The sequence below is a fragment of the Microcaecilia unicolor genome, chromosome 3, assembly GCF_901765095.1.
Source record: "Microcaecilia unicolor chromosome 3, aMicUni1.1, whole genome shotgun sequence".
NCBI classification, from domain to species: Eukaryota; Metazoa; Chordata; class Amphibia; order Gymnophiona; family Siphonopidae; genus Microcaecilia; species Microcaecilia unicolor.
The window spans coordinates 535117598-535138781 of record NC_044033.1 but is presented as its reverse complement, the minus strand read 5'-3'; the positions used below and the strand labels follow the sequence as shown (position 1 = coordinate 535138781).

Below are 21184 nucleotides of genomic sequence, written 5' to 3'. Positions count from 1 at the left end.
TGGAGCTCACTGACCCTACGAGCTGAAGTAACAGCCACCAAGAAAATGACCTTCCAAGTCAAGTACTTCAGATGACAGGAATTCAGTGGCTCAAAAGGAGGTTTCATCAGCTGGGTGAGAACGACGTTGAGATCCCATGACACCGGTGGAGGTTTGACAGGGGACTTTGACAAAAGCAAACCTCTCATGAAGCGAACAACTAAAGGCTGTCCAGAGATAGGCTGACCCTCTACACGTTGATGATAAGCACTGATTGCACTACGATGGATTCTTACTGAGTTAGTCTTAAGACCAGACTCTGATAAGTGCAGAAGGTATTCAAGCAGGGTCCGTGTAGGACAAGAAAAAGGATCTAGGGCCTTGCTGTCACACCAGACGGCAAACCTCCTCCATTTAAAAGAGTAACTCCTTTTCGTGGAATCTTTCCTGGAAGCAAGCAAAACTCAGGAGACACCCTCTGAAAAGCCTAAAGAGGCAACTTCTAAGTTCTCAACATCCAGGCCGAGAGAGCCAGAGACGGGAGGTTGGGATGTAGAAGTGACCCCTCTTTCTGAGTGATGAGGGTCGGAAAACACTCCAATCTCCACGGTTCTTCGGAGGACAAGTCCAGAAGAAGAGGGAACCAGATCTGACGGGACCAGAAAGGCGCTATCAGAATCATGGTTCCGCCGTCTTGCTTGGGTTTCAGCACAGTCTTTCCTACTAAGGGTATGGGAGGATACACATACAGAAGACCTGTCCCCCAATGCAGGAGAAAAGCATCAGATGCTAGTCTGTCGTGGGCCTGAAATCTGGAGCAGAATTAAGGGACTTTGTGATTGGTCTGAGTGGCAAAAAGATCCACCGAGGGGGTGCCCCACACTCGGAAGATCTTGTGGACAACATCCATGTTCAGAGACCACTCGTGAGGTTGCATGATCCTGCTCAACCTGTCTGCCAGACTGTTGTTTACGCCTGCCAGATACGTGGCTTGGAAAAACATGCCACGCTGCTAAACCCAAAGCCACATCCTGACGGCTTTCTGACACAGATGGCGAGATCCTGTGCCCCCCTGCTTGCTGGTGTAATACATTGCAACCTGATTGTCTGTTTGAATTTGGATAATCTGATTGGACAGCCGATCTCTGAAAGTCTTTAGCGCATTCCAGATTGCTTGTAACTCCAGAAGGTTGATCTGAAGACCTGATTCCCAGATGGACAAAGCTCCTTGAGTGTGCAGCCCATCTACATGAGCTCCCCACCCCAGGAGGGATGCATCCGTCGTCAGCACTTTTTATGGCTGAAGAATTTGGAATGGACGTCCCAAGGTCAGATTGGTGCGAATGGTCCACCATTGTAGGGAATTGCAAAAATCGGTGGAAAGATGAATGACATCCTCTAGATCTCCCGTAGCCTGACACCACTGGGAAGCTAGGGTCCCATTGAGCTGATCTCATGTGTAGGCGTGTCATGGGAATCACATGAACTGTGGAGGCCATGTGACCGAGAAGTCTCAACATCTGCCGAGCTGTGATCTGTTGAGATGTTCGAGCTGAAGAGACTAGTGACAGAGGATTGTCTGCCCTTGCCTGGGGAAGGTAAGCTCGAGCCATCCGTGTGTCCAACAGAGCTCCTATGAATTCTAGTTTCTGCACTGGGACAAGATGGGACTTGAGATAATTTATTACAAACCCCAGTAGCTCGAGCAGGTGAATAGTCATGCGCATGGACCGTAGAGCACTTGCCTCTGAGGTGTTCTTCACCAGCCAATCGTTGAGATAAGGAAACACATGCACTCCCAGTCTGCGTAGCGATGCTGCGACAACTGCCAAGCACTTTGTAAAGACCTTGGGTGCAGATGCTAGACCAAAGGGCAGTACGCAGTACTGAAAGTGCTGGGTCCCCAGACGGAATCGAAGGTACTTCCTGTGAGCTGGAAGCACTGAGATGTGAGTATAGGCGTCCTTTAAGTCCAGAGAGCATAGCCAATCGTTTTCCTGAATCATTGGAAGAAGGGTGCCTAGGGAAAGCATCCTGAACTTTTCTCGAACCAGATATTTGTTCAGGGTCCTGAGGTCTAGGATGGGACACATCCCCCCCTGTTTTCTTTTCCACAAGGAAGTACCTAGAATAGAATCCCAGCCCTTCTTGCCCGGGTGGTACGGGCTCAACCGCATTGGCGCTGAGAAGGGCGGAGAGTTTCTCTGCAAGTACCTGCCTATGCTGGAAGATGTAGGACTGAGCTCCCAGTGGGCTATTTGGAGGTTCTGATTCCAGATTGAGAGTGTACCCGAACCGGACTATTTGAAGAACCCACCTGTCGGAGGTTATGAGAGGCCACCTTTGGTGAAAAAATATTAACCTCTCCCCAACAGGCAGATCGTCCGGCATGGGTACTTCTACCTCGGCTATGCTGCTCTGGAGCCAGTCAAAAACTCGTCCCCGGTTTTTGCTGGGGAGCCGGAGGGGGCCATCGGTGCATGCCGCTGATGGGAGTGGACCTGCTGGGAACGAGCCTGAACAGGCTGTCGAGAGGCAGGAGTGTACCTATGCCTGTTATAGGAATAGGGAGCACTCCTCCTCCCTCCAAAATACCTCCTAGAGGAGGAGGTAGGAGCAGAAGCTGTCCGGCGTGAGAGAGAATCCATACCATCATGATGCTTCTTGAGGGTATCAATCATATCCTCAACCTTCTTTCCAAAAAGGTTATCTCCCTGGCACGGAACATCCGCCATTCGCTGCTGGGTCTTCTGATTCAGGTCCGAGACACGCAGCCATGAGAGCCTGCGCATCACGATACCCTGAGCAGCTATTCGGGATGCGGCATCAAGAGTGTCGTAAGCTCCCCTGGCCAGGAACTTGCGACACGCCTTCTGCTGCCTGACCACCTGGTGAAAAGGTTCAGCAAGCTCAGGAGGAACAGCGTCAACTAAACTGGACAGTTGCTTCACCGAGTTCCGTAAGTGAATGCACGTGTAGAGCTGGTATTTCTGAATTTTGGCGGCGAGCATTGCAGCCTGATACGTATGCCTCTCAAAAGAATCCAAGGTCCTAGACTCTCTGCCAGGGGGTGCCGAAGCATAGTGCCTAGTGGATCGTCTGAGAGCAGAGTCCACCACCATAGAATCATGAGGAAGCTGGGCCTTCACCATCACAGGCTCACCATGGACTCTGTACTGGGACTCGGACTTCTTGTTGACAACTGAATTAGAGAGAGGACCAGACCAATTCCGCATCAGCACTTCCCTGAGTGTATTGTGCAGAGGGGCCATTGTAACCTCTGTAGGTGGAGAAGGATAGTCCAGGACCTCGAACATCTCAGCCCTGGCCTCATCCACAGCCTCCATGGGAAATGGAATGTCCTTAGACATTTCCCGCACAAAAGATGAAAAAGTAAGCCTCTCAGGTGGAGATTGTCTGAGGTGGAGATTGTCTGACTTCAATAGGCGGAGTAGGATCAGAAGGAAGCCCCTGGGTATCTTCCTCCAAAATATACCTGGGGGTCTTCCTCCTCTTCCCATGAATGTTCCTCCTCGGTGTCGGACAGAAACTCACAAAGAGCAGCCTGAATCCGATCCTGTCTCGACTTGGAGGATCAACATCTTCGTGGGGGGTGTCGAGGAGTCGACCCCTGCCTGGACTCCAGCGAAGCTTCCTCCACCAACGTCAACCCGGTTGGTAGCCTGCTCTGGTACCGCAAGCGGTAGCGAGGGCGGAGACCTCCTCACAGGGGATGGGCCAGGCAACGTCTCAGCAGTAGGTGCGGGAGGCGCAAGCACCTCAGGCACCGAAGCAGAACGACGGAGCCATGCAGCCAGAAGATCTGGAAGAACGGCCCGGAGACGATAGCTTCCATTGGGAAAAGCTGTGGAGCCGGTACAGGAGTCGGTGCCAGAATCCGTTGGGGCTCGAGAGCTGGTACTGGGCTGCCTGACGACCTACGCATCGGCACCTCCTGAATGGAGGGTGAGCAGTCCTCCCGGCGCCGATGCTTCTAGGGCGCCCACTCCCTCGGCTCCCCGGAGCTCTCGGTACCGTGTCTTGAAGGAGATCGATGGAGATGCTTCTTCGCCTTTGCTCGACGCCCGTCATCGACACTCCTCGGTACCGATGAGGACGTGGAATCCTCATGCCTCCTCGGGGCCGGGTCCGACGGTCCAGGGGGCCTGCATAGCAGGAGGTCTTGAGACGGGCGGAGACTCGCTCGATGCCTTACTGCTCCCAGCTGTAAAAGGTCTTTCGGCAGCCATTACCTTATCTCGCGATGCTGTCTCCCTCGACGTCGACGCCCTCGGTACCGATGCCAAAGGACCTAGCCGATCTGAGAAAAGCTTCTCGTGCTGAGACTCTCGAGCCACCTGGGTCCTTTTCTTCATCAACTTACACAACTTGCAAGCAGTTGGAAGGTGATCGGGCCCGAGGCAATGGATACACCACATGCGAGGGTCAGTACATGAGATGGCCCAGTTACAGCGAGAACAGCGCATGAAGCCGCTGGGAGGCCTCGAGGACATGGACGGAAAAATAGCGTCCGCGAAATCAAAGGACTCGATGGTGCCTAGTGAAAAAAGGCACAAAAAGGGAAAAGGAAATGCGGCCCAGCGGCCTAAGGACAGCCGCAAGCGAAAAAGAAAGGAGACTTGAAAAGGGAAAAAAAATAAGAAAAAAACTAAAGACACTAGTACTTTTTTTTTTTTAATTAGAAATTGAAAGAACAAAAAAGGAAAAAAGAAAAAAATGTGTAAACGCGACTCACAGTCTCCTGGGCGAATGAAGAGCACAGGAAAAATCCAACTCTCTCGATCGCAGAAAAAACAAAACTGAGGGAAGCGCGCGGGCAGGAAGTCACTCGCGCATGCTTCTTCTAGAACTTTTAAGCTTTTTAATCTCCAGTCTCCCTGGGCCACCGCGGACGACAACCCATCAGTGATAGTATTCAGCCTGCTTGTCCTCGGAGAAACTGGGCTAGATGGCCCATTTGTCTGACCCAGTATGGCTGTTCTTATGTGCTGACATTTTCTATATTATGAATATACATTAAAATTAAGCATGAAGGCAACAAGTGAGTAAACAGCAAAGAAATATATAAACAGATCACACTCACCTTGCAGATGGTGTACTTAGCCAAATGAGAATCTAGAAAGGGGGGGAAAAAAAACAAAGGAAGTTCCAGATGAAGAAATAAAAAAGCTCAAACTAACACATTTTTAGATGTTAGTTTAGTTTTCAACCCTAGATCCAGAGGCAAGGACAGCCTTGAATTATCTTATCCCCGACACTAATATTGAATTCTCTCCCCACCAGCATTTTCTGCTCTCTCCTTTTGTCCCAAACTAGCTCTGCACACTTCTCTCCTCCCAATCCAACATTATTGCTTCTTTCATTTTATTTATTGCATTTTTCATATCTTATTAAAAAAAATGTGAAAAGTGCGGTATAAAGTTTCTTTCCATGAATCACAAATAAAAGTTAACATACAACACAAATATGTAATATATAATACAAAGAATATCTAATAAATAATACGTTTAATTAAAGTACTCAAAAGTATTTCCAGATCCTAATGTGGATCCCAATAGTTACCCAATTCAATGGCATAGTAAAAACTAAAATAGCATTCTGCAGGCAAAGATGTAAACTTAAAAGACAAAGTTGGAAAAAGCATCCTCAGCTTTTCACCCATTATGAAAACACTTGCATACAAAGACAAGATTTTAAACACATTTGAAAGATAAGGACCTGAGCTCCTTTGAGCCAGAGGGAATTTATTTCATAATTCTGGAACAGCTCCAGTAAATGCTCTGAAATGAATACAAACTAATTAAGCCTCCTTAATTGAAGGTTCCCGTGTGAACTTTAAAGACTGGCCATAAATATACAAATGCTGGCTTAAATTGAGTAAAGTAATTAAAAAAGGTGATAAATAAATCCTCCAAAAGTCTTATACAAAAGATACCATCCTTTCCATACGTATCAAATTGATTATGCGCAATCTCCATTGTTGCCAACATTCTGCTAGTCGCTTATATTCTACTTCAGGGGTCGTGTCCTTTATGTGGCGGTGATGGTGTGCCAGCGGTACTTTCACTTGAACTTCTAGTGAGTAAGCTGATGACAGTTCTTCTTGCACATCTTCTGTTAAATCCGTCCACGACAATGTTTGGATGTAATGCTGCAATTTGTGCATAATGGAAAATGTCCTTCGAGGGAATTAAATACTCTGTTTTCAGTTCTTGAAATGTTTTGAGTTTACCCTCCAAAGTCAGCACTTGTAGAAGGTACATAATCCCTTTCTGCTTCCAGCTAGAAAAGGTTGGGTATATGCATCCTGGTTGGAATTTTGGGTTGTTGACTATAGATAGGAATGGAGTCACTTTGGGAGAGAATTGGTGCAACTGACATATCCATTTCCATGTCGCTTTTGAACTCATTATTCCTGTGACTTTCAGAATTCTTGGTATTTCCCCTCCTCCAGTGTGCAGACAGTTACTAAAATGTGTCTGTGGGAGAAGGCGCATTTCCAGTTCAGTATTTGAATAGTAGGATGTCGAGCGAAACCAGTCACTAATGTGTCGCATTCCACTAGCCACAGTTATGTTTTTTTATACTTATTAAACCCATTCCACCATATTCCGTTGGGGTATACATTGTCTGTAGTGATAGGCGTGCACTTTTCCCTTTCCAGAGAAATCGTCTTAATATTTTGTTCAGCCTGCGTTCTTCTTTATTTTTAAGAAACATAGGCAGCAATTGAAATGCATATAACCATTTGATTAATCATCTTTACCTATATTCTATAAAGAAGATTCTACATCTGAATGTTTTTTTAGGGGTGGAGTTTTCAGCGAGAGCGTCTGACGTCAGCTTATAAAAAACCGCAGCCATCTTGTGATCATTTGGCAAATGAGTTCAGATAGAGACTGTGCCTTGTAAGAGCAGATGAAGTGCTTTTGAGCTCTGTAAGTTCGGGAGGACTGCACTGATGTATGTTTTTCTTTTCTCTTTCTTTTTTCAGATCTTTTTCAGTCAAACACCACGGACCCTGAGGCAGTATTTCGAAACTTTGGCCGGGGTTGGGCCGTGGATGGTGTCTGTTGACTGTTATACAAAAAGATAAGTAACCGATTAGTGAATTTTCACACGGTATATTTTTGGAAAAGTATTTTGAGCATATTAGCCATATTTAGAAGAGGTTTTTGCCTATGATGATTTAGAGGACCTCCTTATGTTGATATTATCGATAGAGTTCTCCTCTAGATTTTGAGGCTTTTCCTCTAATTATAATTACATACATCGATTATCAGTGGATATTGAGTATAGCTGATTTTCTCTCTCATATATTTTTTGCATATCCTTGCTTGCTCTTTATGATGTTTTAGATTCTTCTACTTCTTATTATCCCATTAGCCAAAATTGCTGCTTTTGGTTGATTATATAAAGTTTTCACTGCTTTTTGATACCATTCACCAAATCCCATGTGTTCTAAGGTTTGAAAGAGGAAGTCCCAATTAACTTTATCAAAAGCTTTTTCAGCATCCAAACTTAACAACATAGTGGGACTTCCTTCTTCTTGACACCTGGCCATGGCCACCAGTGCCTTCCTGACGTTCAAGGCCGAGGTCCTATTTCTGACAAAGCCTACCTGATCTGGCCCGATCAATCGAGGGAGGACTGGGGCCAAGCGCTCTGCCAAAATCTTTGCTATCAATTTCATGTCAACGTTTAATAAGGAGATGGGTCTATAGGACTCAGCTAGCTCTTTTGGTTTGTTTGGTTTTGGAATGAGTGTTATCGTAGACGTGTTAGCATATAGGGGAAAGGCACCTCTCTCTATGACCTCTTCAAAATAGTCTAACAGAGCGCCTCTGGCCTTCGGTGGCAACAATTTGTAGTATTCTCTGGAGAATCCATCCGGCCCTGGTGCTGAGTGTAGTTTTAATTTTTTCACTGCTGCCTGTAGTTCCTTCATAGTCAATGGGTCATTCAGAGCCTGCTGCTCCATTTCAGTCAGTTTAGGGAGTTCGGCCTGTACCAAGTATTGCTTTATTTTTTGTGGGTTTCCTAACTGCTCTCGGTTGTACAAAGTGGCGAAATGTGTGGCTAATATTTGTGCAATTTTAGTAGAGTTATTTATCATCATCCCCTGTTGGTCTTTTAAAGTGTCTATCGTTCTAGGGCCACCCCAAACCTTTATTACCTGAGCTAATATCCGACCCGGCCTATTACCATATCTTTCCAATTTATATTTCCCATGTAATTGGGAGTGCGTTTCCTTTTCATGTAACAAGGTGTTGAGAGACACCTGAATTGCCTTTAAATTCTCTAATGTCATTGTGGATGGGTTTTGAGCGTGTGCCCGCCTTGCCTTTTGCAATTGTGTTTCTAGCAATAACACACTGGCGGTTGCACGTTTTTTCTTAAGAGTAATATACGCGATGACATCTCCTCGCAATACTGCTTTGGAGGCCGACCAGTATAGGGACGCTTGTTCTTCATGTTGTGCATTATTTGTTGCATACTCGTCCCACTTCTCACAGATGTATTTTTGGAAATGGGAGTCTGCATATAAATAGGCTGGGAATCTCCAGCTCTTCCCTCCCTTTCCACCATTATTTATTTCTATATCTAACCACACTGAAGTGTGGTCCGAGATCTCTTCCGGCCCTATTGTCACCCCATGTACTCTGTAAAACAAATCTCGTGCTATTAACATATAGTCCAATCTGGCCTGTGTCCAATGGGCCCGGGATCTATGTGTGAAATCTCTCTCTGACAGGTGGAGAGCCCTCCAAGCATCCACTAAGTCTAGGGCCTGCACTACTGATGGTAAGGTTTCCCCTCTGTAGCCTTGATAATGCTGGGAAGTGGGACTTGTACAGTCTAATTCTTGGTCCATAATCAGATTTAAATCTCCCACCATCATTAATGGAATATCTCCATTTTGGTGACATAATTTAAGTATTGTCTGATAAAACTCTGGGTCCTGTTTATTTTGACCATATACCACCAACAAATTCATCTCTAACACTTGTAGCCATATCTTTAGCATCAAATAATGCCCTCTCTGGTCTCTAGCTATCAGCAAGGCTCTGTATGACAGGCCCTTTTTAAATAGGATCACCACTCCTCCTTTCCTGCCTTGAGAGGGACTTGCAAAGACCTCTCCTACCCAAGCTCTTTTTAATTTTCCATGTTCTACCTCAGATAGGCGAGTTTCTTGCAAGCATGCAATGTCCGCGCCATGCCTGTGTAGGGCTGTTAGTATTTTTGCATGCTTGATCGGTGATGTTATCCCACCCACATTCCATGTGATTATACTTGCAGGCATAACCTAGGCCTTGGGAGATTCCGTGATACACCTAGTTCAGTTTGAAGTGTATGGGCTATCAAGTGCATTATTCTCAACTGCTGTGTCTCTCTGGTAATATAACTCCAAGTTCGGTATAACTGAGTGCCTTTCGAATCTGCCAATTGACCACGCAATGCTAGGAATACATGTGTCTTACCACTAACTCTTTCCCCCTCCCACTCTCTCACCGTCTGCCCCTCCCTTCCCCTTACCTCTATATTACCCCACATCATTTTCCCAGGCTGCTATGCCCACGAAAATGTGAAAACCACGATCTCTCGTTGTGAAACCCCCACCCCCATATACTTTGCAAAACATACATTACTTTACTAAAATTACACTTGAACAACAACCCAGTCGTATACAATTACCATCAAGTTTCTTACTCATGTTCTTTCAAGTAGTTGATTGTCTATTAATACTTTACGCGCCTCTTCCACTGAATTAAAGGTTTGCCATCTGTCCTGAAGAAATAATCGCATTTTTGCAGGATATTGCAGCGCAAACTTTATCTTTTTCTCAATCAATTTGGTACATAGAGGGTGAAACTTCTTACGCTGTTCTTGGACTGCCATCGTGTAATCCTGGAAGATCAATATGTTATGGCCACCATATTTTAGTGAGTCTCTCCGGAGCTTAAATCCTTGCAGGATCTCTATTTTGTGCTTGTAGTTGAGGATTTTCGCCACTACTACGCTCGGTCTGTTGTTTGCCTCAGTTCTACGCCCCACTTGATGCGCACGTTCTATTACCAGAGAGCCAGAGGAATCTGTGAGGGCCAACTCCTTTGCCAACCAATTCTCCAGCCAGGATTCTAGATTATTTTCTGGAAGTTGCTCTGGGAGCCCTACTATGCGCACATTGTTCCTTCTTGAGCGGCTTTCCAAATCTTCAAGCTTTTCACCTTGCTCTTTCAGCTGTTGTTGTAAGATTTGGATGTCGGGGCCATATCCACGTGAGTCATCTTCGATCGCCGACATTATGGTTTCCAGGTAGCCCGTTCTGATCCCCAAGCCATCTAGCACCGTCTGAAAACTGTCCAATTTGTCATGCAACACAGACCATTTCGGATCCCATGCTTTTTCGATTGCAGAGGTTAAATGTATCAATTGCTGCTCCGTAAAACTTGTCTGCATCACCGCGGTCAATGAGGCCTCCGCCATTTTCCCATCTGGGTTCCCCGCTTTAGTTTTTTCCTTTTTTGCTGACCGATGCACCATTTCCACTGGCGATTTGTTGATATACTTGTCCATATGCAAGTTACCAACTGTGCTAGCGGTATTAAAAGCGTTCATCTGCAGCGAAGATAGGTGCTCTTGGGGTGAGGGTCCTGGAGCCGAGGCAATTCACGTCTTGCTCAGCTCATAGCATCACGTGGTCCCTCAGTGACATATTTAAAGTTGCAACTATTTTCTATAGTGCTATTAAACACATACCACACTATACATAAAACATGTAAGAGACAGTCCCTGCTTGACAGAGCTTACAATCTATTCAAGACAGACAAACAGAAAAAATAAGGGATTAGGGTGTTATTTATTGTAGGAATGATTAAAACAAGCATGTATACTGATCAAGTGAATAGGGAAGAGTTAAAAGCAGCCCCCAAAAGTTTGGCATTTACCTATAAATATTCAAATTTAGGCTATTTGTAGGAGATGAAAACAGAATATAGCCTGTTTGGTGAGGCTTTCTTACTGCAGTATCTCTAAAAACAAACAAACAAATAAATAAATAAATAAATAAATAAGGCATAGGGCAGTCTGGGAAATGTCTGTCTTTTCCTACCTTTTACCTGCATTTTCTTGTGTGCGTACAGAGAATCTGGGTGTGGTAGACTGTAGATTTCGACATTCCCACCTGAGAACGCAGCTGCCAGAAGGCCCAGTCTTGGCATTTGGGGATTCTGTACAGGAAATTCAATAATTTAATTTGCTGCCTTTTGGAAGAAATTCACCCAAGCAGTGTACAGCAAGAATAAGCTTGACAGGCATAAGACAATTACAGCAGTAAAATTATTTAAATAATACATGAGGTCAGAGAGATGGTTAAATATTATCTCAGCTAGGTTAGGAGTAGATAAACATGTCCTGCTGCATTATGTGCAGCTCATGCCACTCCTTGTGTGTGTATGTGAGTGAGACTAACAAGTCAGTTACTTCTTCCATTAAAGGCCTGGTTGAAGAGCCAAGATTTAGCCTGCTTCCTGAAGTACAGATAGTCTTGTGTTAAGCGGAGCCTTTCAGGGAGTGCATTCCAGAGTGTGGGGGTTAGCCCTGAGAAGGTTCGCTTGAGGGTAGTACTCATGTCTTTTGGAGAGGGTGTGATTATAGTGATACTCCTTGAGAGTACCCTAGTGTCCTTGCAGGTGTGTAGAGAAACATCCTATTCTTCAGGAAATCGTGGACCATTTCCTTTAAGGGCCTTGAAGATCAGATATAGTGTTTAAATTTAGCCCTGTATTGTACCAGTAGCAATCGGATAAAAGGTAGTGTTCTAGTGTAGATTAAAAACTGGTTAAAAGATAGAAAACAGAGAGTAGGGTTAAATGGTCAGTATTCTCAATGGAGAAGGGTAGTTAGTGGGGTTCCCCAGGGATCTGTGCTGGGACCGCTGCGTATTAACATATTTATAAATGATGTAGAGATGGGAGTAACTAGTAAGGTAATTAAATTTGCTGACAACACAAAGTTATTAAAAGTTGTTAAATCGCAAGAGGATTGTGAAAAATTACAAGACTGGGAGACTGAGCATCTAAATGGCAGATGACGTTTAATGTGAGCAAGTGCAAAGTGATGCATGTGGGAAACAGGAAACCAAATTATAGCAATGTAATGCAAGGTTCCACGTTGGGAGTCACTGACCAAGAAAGGGATCTATGTGTCATCGATGATATGTTGAAACCCTCTGCTCAGTGTGCAGCGACGGCTAAGAAAGCAAATAGAATGTTATGTATTTATTAGGAAAGGAATGGAAAACAAAAATGAGGACATTATAAGGCCTTTGTATCGCTCCATGGTGCGACTACACCTCGAATATTGTGTTCAATTCTGGTCACCGAATCTCAAAAAAGATATAATGGAATTAGTAAAGGTACAGAGAAGGGCAACGAAAATGATAAAGGAGATGGGACGACTTCCCTAAGTGGAAAGGCTGAAGCAGCTAGGGCTCTTCAGCTTTGAGAAAAGACGGCTGAGGGGAGATATGATAGAGGTCTCTAAAACAATGAGTGGAATGGAACGGGTAGACGTTAATCATTTTTTTACTCTTTCCAAAAATACTAGGACTAGGGGGCATGCGATGAAGCTAGAAAGTAGTGAATTAAAATTTTTCTTCACACAGAGCTTCAAAGGGAAATGAACCTGGTTTCCCAGGATCTCAACCCACTGCCGACCGTCAGGCAGCAGAGGGAATCAAACCCAGTTCCCTAGGTGCACAACCCAGTGCACTAACCATTTGTCCATGCCTCCACTCCACTACATCTGAGCAGATTCATTCTTTTTAAGCTTCCTTAAAGAAGCCAATACCTTCTGACCTTGATCTCTCATTCTTGGATCATCCAATATCCTGTAAGGAAATTGCTAAAACTATCTCTTCTTGCAGCAGGCAGTGATGAATTCACTACAGAGTTTCATCAGAAATTTTACACATTGTCGTCACCCTAGTTGCAACAATTATATCAACAATATCACGGATAAACAATGCTCCAGTTCTCTTCCTGAAGCTGTTGTGGTTCTATTAGCTAAACCGGGCATAGACCCACTGTCTGCTAGCAACTATAGACCGATTTCATTTCCATACTATGACTGTAAAACATATGCTAAGGTTTTGGCCCATCACCATTCTTCTGTCACTGGGTAACTGGTAGCCCCTCAACAAAGTGGTTTTGTCATTGGGAGACTAGTGATGGATAATAGTAGAGTGTTTAATTAAGTTCTCCATGCTGCCCACCAGCTGAATAATCCAGCATGTGTGATATTGTTGAATGCTGAAAAGGCGTTCAACTATACTGATTGGCCCTGCAGCATGGCAGGGAAACATCACGTCAAAGCTATTGCCTCAGTTACAGCTTCTGCTTCTGTGCAGACAAAAAATGTGATCCAAGATGAGGGGCTACCTTCCATGTTCGAGATGTTTTCAGATTGAATACTACTACTACTACTATTTAGCATATCTATAGTGCTACAAGGGGTATGCAGCTCTGCACAAACATAGAAGAAAGACAGTCCCTGCTCAAAGAGCTTACAATCTAATAGACAAAAAATAAAGTAGGAAAATCAAATCAATTAATGTGTACAGGAAGGAGGAGAGGAGGGTAGGTGGAGGCGAGTGGTTACAAGTGGTTACGAGTCAAAAGCAATGTTAAAGAGGTGGGCTTTCAGTCTAGATTTAAAGGTGGCCAAGGATGGGGCTCAGGAAGTTTATTCCAGGCGTAGGGTGCAGCGAGACAGAAGGCGCGAAGTCTGGAGTTGGCAGTAGTGGAGAAGGGAACAGATAAGAAGGATTTATCCATGGAGTGGAGTGCATGGGAAGGGGTGTAGGGAAGGACGAGTGTGGAGAGATACTGGGGAGCAGCACAGTGAGTACATTTATAGGTTAGTAGAAGAAGTTTGAACAGGATGCGAAAACGGATAGGGAGCCAGTGAAGCGACTTGAGGAGAGGGGTAGTATGAGTAAAGCGACCCTGGTGGAAGACGAGACGGGCAGCAGAATTTTGAACCGATTGGAGAGGGGAGAGGTGACTAAGTGGGAGGCCAGCAAGAAGCAGATTGCAGTAGTCTAAACGAGAGGTGACAAGGGTGTGGATGAGGGTTTTGGTAGAGTACTCGGAAAGAAAGGGGTGGATTTTACGAATGTTGTAAAGAAAGAAACGACAGGTCTTGGCAATCTGCTGGATATGAGCAGAGAAGGAGAGAGAAGAGTCAAAGATGACCCCAAGGTTTCGAGCTGAGGAGACAGGGAGAATGAGAGAGCCATCAACAGAAATAGAAAACGGGGGTGTGTGGGGAGGTGGGTTTGGGGGGAAAATTCCATTATGAAAGAAGTTAAGGAACCGAGAGAGGAGGTGGAGAGGTTGAGAGGCATCTGCGAAAATGAGAAATTCATTGATGAAATAAACTGTGATAAAGAAAGGGAAATGGGACTTGATATACCACCTTTCTGAGGTTTTTGCAATTACATTCAAAGCGGTTTACATATATTCAGGTACTTATTTTGTACCAGGGGCAATGGAGGGTTAAGTCACTTGCCCAGAGTCACAAGGAGCTGCAGTGGGAATCAAACTCCGTTCCCCAGGATCAAAGTCCACTGCACTAACCTCTAAGCTACTTCTCCACTCCATCTAGACTCAAATCACGAGACCCTGAAGTACTGATACCATGACTCCATCTGCCCTCAAACTGAAGAACCAGTATGCAGCCCTGTACTTGAAATTTCAGTTTATTTTTGATACTGCTTGATGTTGATACTGCTTAATGTTGTTACCGTTTGTTGTTAAGACTGCTCAATGCGGATACTGCTTGAAATTACATTACTCACTGCTTAATACCCCTGTATAAGATGTTGGTGAGGCCCCACCTGGAGTATTGTGTTCAGTTTTGGAGGCCGTATCTTGTGAAGGATGTTAAAAAAAATGGAAGCGGTGCAAAGAAAAGCTACGAGAATGGTATGGGACTTGCGTTACAAGACGTATGAGCAGAGACTTGTTGACCTGAACATGTATACCCTGGAGGAAAGGAGAAAAAGGGGTGCTATGATACAGACGTTCAAATATTTGAAAGGTATTAATCTGCAAACAAACCTTTTCCGGAGAGGGGAAGGCGGTAGAACGAGAGGACATGAAATGAGATTGAAGGGGGGCAGACTCAAGAAAAATGTCAGGAAGTATTTTTTCACGGAGAGAGTGGTGGATGCTTGGAATGGTGGAGAGGAAAACGGTAACAGAATTCAAACATGCGTGGGATAAACATAAAGGAATCCTCCTCAGAAGGAAGGGATCCCCAGAAGCTTAGCCGGTGGTGGGAGGAAGGGGTGGTAGTTGGGAGGTGGGGATAGTGCTGGGCATACTTATACGCCGTGCCAGAACCGGTGGTGGGAAGTGGGGATAGTGCTGGGCAGACTTATATGGTCTGTGCCCTGAAAAAGACAGGTACAAATCAAGGTAAGGTATACACAAAAAATGGCACATGTGAGTTTATCTTGTTGGGCAGACTGGGTGGACCGTGCAGGTCTTTTTCTGCCGTCATCTACTATGTTAATGTTCACACTGCTTGATGTTGACACTGCCTAACGCTGACACTGCTTGATGTTCATACAAAATTTCATTCAATAATACCTTCAGGCACAACCAAACACCATGAACCAAAGCCAATATGAACACCAACAAATTGCTCATGATAATCTACTTCCTCCCCCTAATCTACCACGCATGGACTACTCCCAACATAAACAATAATCTACCCACAGTACACAAACCCTACAGACAACCCATTCACAGCTCACCAGACCAAAAGAACAACCAAATAAAAGGAAAAACAAATACATACGGAAATAATCAACAGAAAGGGAAGAAAGGACACAACAAAACCAGATACCAAGAAAACAGGCAACTAATAAAAATTAACACATCTATGTCCAGAACCGAACCTTACCGTTCAATTCAAATGGGATACGTAAACGCCAGATCAGTAGTAAATAAAACAGAGATTATAACAGACTGGATCACTACAGACAATCTTGACCTCCTATTCATCACTGAAACCTGGATCCACGACCTTAAAGACCCCATAATCTTAGATTTATGCCCACCAGGATACAAAATTATCCACTGGACAAGAAACGGAAAAAGAGGAGGAATAGCCATAATATACAAATCCGAGTTCACCATCACAACCACAGCTGAATCCATTCTGCCGCAACTTGAAATCGCCTCGGTAAGAATCAATCATCCAAATTTGCAGGAACACCTAAACGCAGTCCTACTCTACAGACCACCAGGCAACTGGCAAGACTCCCAAACGCACTTTATCTTGAACATTTGTGTCTCTACCTCAAACCATATCATAATAGGAGTGGAGGAGTGGCCTAGTGGTTAGGGTGGTGGACTTGGGTCCTGGGGAACTGAGGAACTGAGTTCAATTCCCACTTCAGGCACAGGCAGCTCCTTGTGACTCTGGGCAAGTCACTTAATCCTCCATTGCCCCATGTAAGCCACAATGAGCCTGCCATGAGTGGGAAAGCGCAGGTACAAATGTAACAAAAATAAAATAGATACTATTGGAGATTCTACATGGAATGTTGCTACTATTGGAGATTCTACATGGAATGTTGCTATTCCACTAGCAACATTCCATGTAGAAGGCTGCGCAGGCCTCTGTTTCTGTGAGTCTGACCCTCCATTGCCCCATGTAAGCCGCATTGAGCCTGCCATGAGTGGGAAAGCGCGGGGTATAAATGTAACAAAAATAAAAATAACAAACCTGCACTTTGAAGATTTAACCTCAACAAGCACCCAAGAATGCAAAGAATTCTTACAACTATGGGATCTTCACGGACCAAACACGCAACCAACTCACACTAAAGGACACACACTAGACATTATCACACACAAATTCGACCTCGACTCAAACCTTATACTAACAGATACAAAATGGACACCCGCACTGTGGTCAGACCACTATAAAGCATACATCTCCCTCCAATCGCGAACAAAAGACTTACTTAACAAACAAGAACGAAAAACCTACACCACGAGAGGAAAAATAGACCCGGTAATATTCTGGCAACAGATCTACCACAACGGATGGACAATAAAGACAGATACAAACTAATTTCTCCTAAAATGGGACGATAGATGCAGATTAATACTAGACAATATTGCCCCCAACTCAAACCAGAACCTGACACAGAAAGAACTCAATACCATGGATCAATGAAGAACTGAAAAAACTTAAAACACAAGTTAGAAGGTTAGAACGTGCGTGGGACAAAAAGAAAGACGACCCCACACTCAATGCCTGGAAACAACTTCAAAGAAAATATAAATATACCATAAGTCAAACTAAAAGAATATATTACAAAACTAAAATTGGACCAAAATACAAGAACACACAAACTCTTCCAACTCGTGAATCAACTACTAGATATCACACCAGTCACAACCAACAGCAAAGATACACCAGGAGCAGACAATCTCGCGAGATACTTCAATGAGAAAATCATAAAACTGCGACTTGAAATACCTGTCAGCACCATCGACTACGCCGATCTCCTTGAGTGTCTAGATCAGACCCTGGTGTAACATAGTAACATAGTAGATGACGGCAGAAAAAGACCTGCATGGTCCATCCAGTCTGCCCAACAAGATAAACTCATATGTGTATACCTTACCTTGATTTGTACCTGCCTTTTTCAGGGCACAGACCCTACAAGTCTGCCCAGCAGTATTTCCTGCCTCCCAACCACCAGTCCCGCCTCCCATCTCCGGCTCTGGCACAGACCGTACAAGTCTGCCCTCCACTATCCTCGCCTCCCAACTACCAACCTCACTTCCCCCACCTGCTCTGCCACCCAATTTTGGCTAAGCTTCTGAGGATCCATTCCTACTGCACAGGATTCCTTTATGCACATCCCATGCATGTTTGAATTCCGTTACCGTTTTCATCTCCACCACCTCCCGCGGGAGGGCATTCCAAGCATCCACCACCCTCTCCGTGAAAAAATACTTCCTGACATCTTTTTTGAGTCTGCCCCCCTTCAATCTCATTTCATGTCCTCTCGTTCTACCGCCTTCCCATCTCCGGAAAAGATTTGTTTGCGGATTAATACCTTTCAAGTATTTGAACATCTGTATCATATCACCCCTGTTCCTCCTTTCCTCCAGGGTATACATGTTCAGGTCAGCAAGTCTCTGCTCATACGTCTTGGAATGCAAATCCCATACCATTCTCGTAGCTTTTCTTTGCACCGCTTCCATTTTTTTAACATCCTTCGCAAGGTACGGCCTCCAAAACTGAACACAATACTCCAGGTGGGGCCTCACCAACGACTTATACAGGGGCATCAACACTTCCTTTCTTCTGCTGATCACACCTCTCTCTATACAGCCTAGCAACCTTCTCGCTACGGCCACCGCCTTGTCACACTGTTTCGTCGCCTTCAGATCCTCGGATACTATCACCCCAAGATCCCTCTCCCCCTCAGTACCTATCAGACTCTCCCCAACATCGAGATACTATCGGAAAATCAAATCTCCCACACGCTCAAAAGATTCGCCAAATCTCATTGCAAATTAGACATATGCCCAAACAACCTTATGACATCTGCCCCTCAACAATTTATATCAGACCTAACGAATCATTTGAATTATATGTTACGAAATGGACTCTTCCCGAAGGAGAAAGGAAACATTCTACTCACCCTCATACCCAAAGACAAGTGCTAATGAACTAACCAACTACAGGCCAGTAGCATCCATTCCATTAATAACTAAACTAACGGAAGGAATGGTGACCAAACAACTCACAAACTATTTAAACAAATTCTCAATACTACACAAATCCCAGTCAGGATTTCGGTCCAACCACAGTACTGAAACAGTACTAGTTACTCTCATGACTAAATTCAAACAATTGATTACAACTGGCAAGAACATACTACTTCTACAATTTGACATGTCCAGCGCCTTCGACATGGTTGATCATGGAATACTACTACATATCCTAGAATACTTCGGAATTGGAGGCAACGTTCTCAACTAGTTCAAGGGGTTCCTAACCACATGATCACACCAAGTGACATCTAATTCGACTTAACACTTGAAAGTCACGCGAAAAAAACAACCAAGAAGATGTTCCACTCAATGTGGAAATTAAAAAGAGTAAGACCTTTCTTCCCAAGGATCATCTTCCGTAACCTGGTACAGTCAATGGTACTCAGCCATCTAGACTATTGCAACGCAGTCTATGCGGGCTGCAAAGAGCAAATAATCAAGAAACTTCAGACAGCCCAGAACACTGCAGCTAGACTCATATTCGGTAAAACAAAATATGAAAGTGCTAAACCCCTACGAGAAACGCTACACTGGCTCCCACTTAAAGAACGCATCATGTTCAAAATGTGTACCCTGGTTCACAAAATCATTCACGGAGATGCCCCAGCCTACATCAGACCTGATAGACTTACCACCCAGGAACGCTAAAAAATCGTCCCGCACATTCCTTAATCTTCACTTCCCCAACTGTAAAGGTCTAAAATACAAACTAACGCATGCGTCAACCTTTTCCTACTTAAACACACAATTGTGCAACGCGCTGCCGCGCAACTTGAAAGCGATCTATGAACTAACTTCCGCAAACTACTGAAGACCCATCTCTTTAACAAGGCATACCACAAAGATCAACAAATGTGAACTCCTACACATATATCCAGAATTGCCTTACAGTATTTGCTTGCTTTACTACTATCATGCTTTATCATTATCATGTTACCCAAGATCCTTATGCAATACTAAATGTCTATTTTCTTATATATTTCCACTAATCATGATATAATTGAAAGCCACATTGAGCCTGCAAAGATGTGGGAAAATGTGGGATACAAATGCAATAAATAAATAAATAAAAGTACTGCAAATCATATAAAGGGGATTGGATGACTTCCCTATGAGGAAAGGCTAAAGAGGCTAGGGCTCTTCAGCTGATATGATAGAGGTCTATAAAATAATGAGTGGAGTGGAATGGGTAGATGTGAAGCGTCTGTTTATGCTATCCAAAAATGCTAGGACTAGGGGGCATGTAATGAAGCTACAATGTAGTAAATTTAAAACGAATCGGAGAAAATATTTCTTCACTCAATGTGTAATTAAACTCTGGAATTGGTTGCCAGAGAATGTGGTAAAGGCAGTTAGCTTAGCGGAGTTTAAAAAAGGTTTGGACATCTTCCTAAAAGAAAAGTCCATAGACCATTATTAAATTGGACTTGGGAAAATCCACTATTTCTGGGATAAGCAGTATAAAATGCTTTGTACTTTCATTATAAATCATTTCTCTAAGCTGTTACAGCTCCAGTATACCCACTGCAAAATAAGACAGCAGATGTAAATTCTCAAATTGGACATATTCCAAACACTAAAATGAAAATAAAATTATTTTTTCTACCTTTGTTGTCTGGTGATTTTGTTTTTCTATCCATATTGGTCCCAGTCTCTGATTCTGCTGCTATCTGTTCTCTTAACTCCGTTTCCAGGGCTTCCTTTCCATTTATTTCATTACTTTCCTCCTTTCTTCTTCATTTCTTGCCCTACATCCATAAGTAAAAGCTGTGCCCTTCTCCGTGGAATTGACTGGAGGAGGTATATCGTGGATCCAGCTTTTGCCTATTTTCTCCATCCATGTGCAGTTTTTCTCCTCTCTTTCCTTTCCCTCATCTCCATCCATGGTTCGGGATAAGGTATCTTGCAAAGATACCTCACAAACAGGGAAGATAGGGTTTCTGGATAGTGAGGTTGCACAACAGACCGTGGTAGGCCAGGTGCCCTTAAATACAACTAAAGATCAGACAAAAGATGGCAAATCAATAGTGTCAGGTACTAAGCATCATGCAAATAGGAACAACAAACATACTCTGAAATGTCTATATGCAAATGCTAGGAGTCTAAGAAATAAGATGGGAGAGTTGGAATATATTGCACTAAATGAAAAATTGGATATAATAGACATTACTGAGACCTGGTGGAAGGAGGATAACCAGTGGGACACTGTCATACCGGGGTACAAAGTATAGCATAGTGATAAGGTGGACCGGACTGGTGGAGGGATAGCATTTTATATTAACGACAGCCTTGACTCAGATAGATTA

The 21184-nt window shown here is 44.1% G+C and overlaps 1 protein-coding gene across 4 annotated transcripts in view; it reads right to left on the bottom strand.

The window, feature by feature from the left end:
* The window catches only part of GTF3C2 (general transcription factor IIIC subunit 2), a 317364-nt gene that overhangs the window by 115910 nt on the left and 180270 nt on the right, over positions 1 to 21184 (bottom strand). For all 4 annotated transcript variants that reach the window (XM_030199231.1, XM_030199230.1, XM_030199228.1 and 1 more), the window contains 2 exons: positions 11117 to 11234; positions 5084 to 5115 (listed from right to left, as the gene is read on the bottom strand). In XM_030199231.1, the coding sequence (XP_030055091.1) occupies positions 5084 to 5115; positions 11117 to 11234 (150 nt within the window). The remainder of the gene's footprint in view (positions 1 to 5083; positions 5116 to 11116; positions 11235 to 21184) is intronic.